Here is a 6191-nt window from a genome sequence, read left to right on the forward strand (position 1 = left end):
AATGTTTCTTTCCAAAAGCAAGGTCCTACTGACCATAATCTGACATTTTTAAAATTTCATGTAATATAAATTGACTTAAGTCAATGTATTATAAACAAATTAACAATGAATAATGGGGTATTTAAAAAAATAGAAATCGAGAGATTAATGAATTCTGTGAAAATGGTTGTTCATTGTTAGGCCATGATACCTAATGCATAGCATTAACGAATGACAAATCAAATGCACTTGTGGTGAATAATGTAAAAAAAGACACCATATTGCTCTGTTTTGATTAAATAAGTTTATTTTGATCAGTTACATATAGGTGTATATCCCTGTGGGAGCATCACAGTAAACGTCCTAGATACTTTTCTTTATAATCACACTTGCTCTAAAAAATAAAATCACCTTTTAATTTCTGCTTGACATCAGAAATAGGTTCATCTTTACAGAATTCTTGTATGACAAGAAAATGTGCAATCTGAAATACTCAACTCTCACGATTCAGCAATTAAAATGATCTCATAAAACTGCACATTAGCAGTAGAATTTTGTTGATAAAATGAACTCGGCCTTACAAATATTAAGCCAGTCGTTCATCCCATCCAGATCACCGTGAGCATTGCCTTTCAACAAACAAATAAACAAATAGTCATATAATCATTGACAGCATGTAAAATAACTTTTTTTTTAAATAAGCTAGTAGCCAGGCAGTGAATGGGTAATAATCCCTCAAAGCTAGCACTTACAAAATGCCAGTGTAGAACTATTGAATTAGACAGTAAGAGAAAACCCCCTGATCAGCACATTATTCACACACCCAGTTGCTTGTGCAAAATAAATCAGGTAAAGTATCAGTTCATTGGTCTAAGAAACATGTTGATACACAATACATGTACTTTTGTATAAGTGTAAATCATGCTGTGTGTGTGAACCAGTAAAATAATTGGCTCTTGTGAAAACAGTTCTCTGAGATGAACAACTGAGAGATTCTTCAAATGGTTAAACAAAAACAGAACTGTACATAATATCTATGACATTATTTTTCCCTTATTCCATCTTATCAGCAAGTGTTGCAAATAAACAAATCAAAAACGTAATAAATACATTGCATCAAAGCAGTTTACAATATATTAAAATTGCTGCATAATATAGTTTATCTTTATAGTGTTTATATATAAAACTCATATTTGTAAAAAGACATGTAAAAGAATAATAATAATAATAATAATAATAATACAAAAGCTTCATTAAGATTTAAATTTAAGATAAGAATCACATTCAAAGGCTTTTCACCTGGCATGATGAAAGCTAAAAGGATATGACTGGCAAATAAGGACGTTAATTTCACATGATACGTTAAGTCAGACTTTCAAAACACAGATCGTCTTTTTTCCACTTCAATCTATAGGCAAGGTGCTTTTCTCAAGATGGAAACACAGATTTACATGCAAACGGCTTCAGACGCAGACAGATTTGGTAACACCAAGTTGCAAAAAAGTGACAGTGGTGTGTGTGTGTGCTCTAAGAAAATCTTGCTAAATATCAGGATATACAAATTATTGCCACTGTCAAAGCTTTCAGGTTTGTTAGGGATCAAATCTTCTTTTAAATTGCATATATTACAAATTATATTCTGAAGCGAAACTACACAGTTCAATAACAGCGAAAATCGATATTTTCTGCAATTTTACCCTCCAGCTTTATCTCTTCATATTCATGACTACTCAGTGAAAAGCAAAGTGCTTTTCTTAGTGTATGCAACATATTCAAATATCTGTTTTCTGCTTTAAAAAAAACCTCCACAAAATTCACAGAATCTAAAAAAAAAAACAAAAAAAAATTATCTTAACCTCTGAAAATGGATGGATTGCAGTGTAGGTAATTAACTTGGCTGCAATGCACTATGATCATTTCTGCCTCTTCTTTTCCAGTAAAGGGATATGTAAAACCAAATGACCAAGGTAAGCCAACATACAAAGACTTTCATTCTTATGGACTGAGCTTGTGTGAATCTTATCCGCAGTTAAAATGAAGGTTTGCCTGCCTGGGTGGGTAACCCGGCACTGCGGAAGGAATTCCTCACTGAAAAACACTAGACAAGAGACGATAACCTTGGCTTTGTTCACTTGTTAACATTTTTCAGTATTTCTGCTCTCCTCTCGGGCGTACTATGCGATTTATCCAGGCAGACTCCTTCAGTAAAGTTCAGTATGAAAGCATTTACATGTTGTTTCTTCATTATAAAAAGATATTTACAATCCAGTGTCCCTTTCAGCTATAGTTTATAAAGTCCCTCCAGATTCATTTGTAAAAACACAGTCAGAGCAAGAAGAGAAAAGATAACGATCGATTTCAACGGTCTCAGGTGTCATGGTTGGCTGCATGATTTCACTGGCACTGCATTAGAATGGTAAGTGCTAAGAAAAAGAATGGAAAAACACATTTAATAGTAAGCAAAGAAAAGTGACCAGGGACCAGACCTGTGCCTCTGCCAGATTTCTTAAGGCAGGGCTCACCGTGTAGTTTGTTTTTATTGGGGATGTGATGTGATGCGTGTGATTCCTACAGTTCTGTGTTTACAGATTTTTGGGGATTTTGGCGTATTGGCGAGCCCCTCGCTGGCTGTGAGCATCATTGGTACTGGTCCCCATTAGGAATGTGATGCTATGGCACTTGGTGCAGCTCGACAGGCAGCGTGACAGGACGGGAGCGTGTGTCCGTGCTGTGTTCAGTAGTATGGCACCCTCTTCCGAACACCCATGTGGCTCTTTATATACATCATTAATAGCTGCACACCAGTTGCTGACTGGCTGACCTCTTGCCAGCTGAAGGTTTGCTAGGGCAAGCAATTCAGAACTCGAATTCAGAACGGCCTTCACAGAATGGGACAAAAAAACAGAGAAGATATGATAGCGGTGATCTGAGAGTATATTGAGTGTGCGTATAGTGAGCTAGCTGCTAGTTTTATTCCTTCTGTTTTTCTTCCTCTACTTGTCCATATTTTCACCCCACATTTTCTTCATTGCTGCAGCCTCTTCTCATTTGGTAACCTGAGGGAATGAAAAAGACAAAGACGGGTCAGTCTCTGTTTGTAGTTGTTGAATAAAACATGGAGCAATAACATCCTTGTATCAGGATGTTTCATTTTGATTATTATAACTCAGGACCCATTGAGCCATCTGTGTGGTGCTGCTAGTGAGGTAAACCAACCCCCATCCTCACACACACACTGCAACCAGAGCTTCTGTAAGCTTCGCACAGCTGCCCCACTGACATCACAATATGTGTCTGTCACAAACTTGACAATTATTTTATTCAGTCTCATTTTAATTTGGTAGAGAGAGGAAATACAGAGTACAACAGTACTGTAAGATGATATCTGGCTCATGCAACATAACTAAAAATGTTAACTACTAGAGCATTATGCTCAGATAATCGCAAAATCATGACGTTTACGGAGCATCCAGGGTCTTGTTTGGGATTTGTCTATCATTATGCCACAAATAATCTGGCCTAGAAGCTCCTCTACTATATTAAACAAACCATTGTTTTCTTCATTGTGTCATAACACACACTAATACCCAGTGACAATTCAGTAATTATGGACCTGACAAGGGGATTGACTTTTTTATTTAAACCTGCAGATTTATGTAATACAGCCCTGTTAATTTCACATGGAGAACGCTTTATCTGTGCAGTGCAGACTGTTGTGGTTTGGGTTATTGCAGCTCCAGAGGGCTCTTTGGACTGATCTCATTGGGACTATACGCTACTACACCTACTGTTCAGAAGTTTTCTCCAAAAAGTTATTGATTCACACATTAAATTGATCAGAAAGACATTTAGAATATTCTAAAAGATTGCAAAATTCATCAAAGAATCCTGAAAAAATGGATCATGGTTTCCACAAAAATATTAAGCAGCACAGCTGTTTTCAACATTGATAATAATAAAAAAAAATGTTTCTTGAGCTCCAAATCAGCATTTTATTTCTCAAGGATTATGTGACACTCACATCTAGAGTAATGGCTGCTGAAAATTCAGCTTTGCCATCACAGGAATAATTTTACAATATATTAAAATAGAAAATGCTTAATTTATATTTCACAATGTTACTGTTTTACTGTATTTTTGAACAAATATTTGTAGCCTTTATGACCATAAGAGACTTAAATGAAATTAAATGAATAAATAAATAATCAGTCTTACCAACCACAATTTTTTAAACGGTTGCATACTCCTATCAGCTCTTATTGAATAGAATATGTATTAAGGAAATCCAAACATGTTAAACTGCCCAAAGTGTGAATGGCTGAAGGACATATCTTGTTGTGGTAACATGTTAATTAGAAGATGTTCTCTAAAGACCAGCTTTTTATGGAGAAGACTCTCCCATTTTGTCATCATGCCATTATCTGTCCACTAGATTTAAGCGCTCACTATGCAGTATCTCTTGCAGATAAGCACGTCCTCTATCTGCTTTATAATCCCAGGGCAGCGGTCCATTTCTCCATTGCTTTCCCTTTTCATCTCTCATTTGTTCTCTCTAATATCTTCTCATTGCTTTGGTTGCAAGCCCTTCCTGTCTGAAATCTTTAGCCCTAATCAAGGCTAATGTCACAATAGTGATTTTTCCCATACTCCCGCTGTCACATCACCGTGCCTCCTCATAATTCCTTTTCTAATAGCAGGTATGTGGGTGTCCGTCTGTTACGTAACTCTGCGGTTTCCTCTCCACTTTGTGCTTTGATCCCTATTGATCAGAGAGCTTCTCCCATTTATATAAGTGTCTGAGGCAATATGTCTTGCCATCACGCACTCATTTATGCTAATTTATATGCCTCTGACTGGCTAACCCTCAAGGCCACGGTTTACGCTGCGTCCAACCGGAGATATTTCATTGATCTCTTGTTAAACTGCAGTCAGTTTAGGCTGTTAACTTAAAAAAGAGAGGTAGTATTGCTAATTAGAAAGTGAAGGGTGCTGTAGAGGAGTAGGACAGCTAACTTGGGACAGCCTGTCTGCAGAACAAAAATACATGACCACGTTTAACGGTTACAATCCACCCTCTCAGTCCAATAGTTGGGGGACTAGTTATTTTTAGTGTACTGCTCCCATTCACATTATCCTCCACCTAAAAAACTGACAACCAGGGAAGCCTATTTTCTGATGTTGTTAGATGTTTTCTTGCTCTTTCTTTTGATGCTTTGCTGTTCTTTTAGGGCATACAAAGTCATGGTAATTATACAAACAGGCTCATAACAGTGAGTGTGAGAGGCTGATAAGAGAAAGAGGGGAAGGGGGCAGGAACAGAAGCTTGAAGAGGAGCCAGATTTGAGATTATCAGCAGATGAAATAACCTGGTCACTCAAAAAACTACTCAAAATTTGTATTATAATGAAAAGGTGATGCTACTATGAGCTCAAAGCCAATTTCATACATTCTATTCTATTCTATTCTATTCTATTCTGATGCACAAAGACTTCAATGTGTAAAACAAAGGGTAAATAAAGGTTAAGTGTGCAGCTCTGGAATTTCATAAAGGTAATATGTAATGATTTCTCCCCTTACAGTCCAGAATACCTTCTCATAAATAAGCTTTAACCATTGTATTCTCTATTTTGAAAGATCACCAGGATAACACTTTATAACAGGAATAAGTGGGGGGCAGTGGGGGGTGGGGGTCTTTCTTGAAGACTTGCAGGAATTTGAGATCTTACCTTAACTGTGGACGGCGGTCGGGAAAGCTGGCTTACTCTGGAGAAATAAAAGAAAAAGAAAAAACTGAATAATGAGGGAAAAAATAGTGTGGATACAGTATTTGTGCAATGCTTTTCATTATTTGTACACCACACATCAGCAGGATCTCTTAATGGAGGGGTTTTCAAACTGGGTTGCTTATTGTCCTTAATGTATTTTGTAGGGTTATCAAAGTAAACTAAAGATATTAATTAAAAATGTTTAAGACAATTGTTTTAACAAATTTACCAAATTTGATGTTGTTTTGCTTGCTTTATGCTGGTTGGAAATTATGAGATTACTCTCAATTATTTTTACAGCCCTGGTGTAAGAAGTAAAAAAAGTTTTGTTTTTTTAAAGATTTGCTCAACTTACATTACTCCTAATAGTGGGTAGAACTTAATGCACATCAAATATCCTCCAGATAATATGATAAGATATATATATATATATATATATATATATAT

General features: G+C 36.2%; 1 protein-coding gene across 2 annotated transcripts in view; it reads right to left on the minus strand.

The window, feature by feature from the left end:
* Positions 1-268: 268 nt before the first annotated feature.
* The window catches only part of LOC107722776 (protein spinster homolog 2), an 83391-nt gene continuing 77468 nt past the window's right edge, over positions 269-6191 (minus strand). For both annotated transcript variants that reach the window (XM_016531248.1, XM_016531247.1), the window contains 2 exons: positions 5706-5742; positions 269-3035 (listed from right to left, as the gene is read on the minus strand). In XM_016531248.1, coding sequence (XP_016386734.1) covers positions 5707-5742 — 36 coding nt within the window. In that variant the 3' untranslated portion in view covers positions 269-3035; position 5706. The remainder of the gene's footprint in view (positions 3036-5705; positions 5743-6191) is intronic.

This window comes from Sinocyclocheilus rhinocerous, unplaced genomic scaffold (assembly GCF_001515625.1).
Source record: "Sinocyclocheilus rhinocerous isolate Xijiao unplaced genomic scaffold, SAMN03320098_v1.1 scaffold544, whole genome shotgun sequence".
Classification (NCBI taxonomy): Eukaryota; Metazoa; Chordata; class Actinopteri; order Cypriniformes; family Cyprinidae; genus Sinocyclocheilus; species Sinocyclocheilus rhinocerous.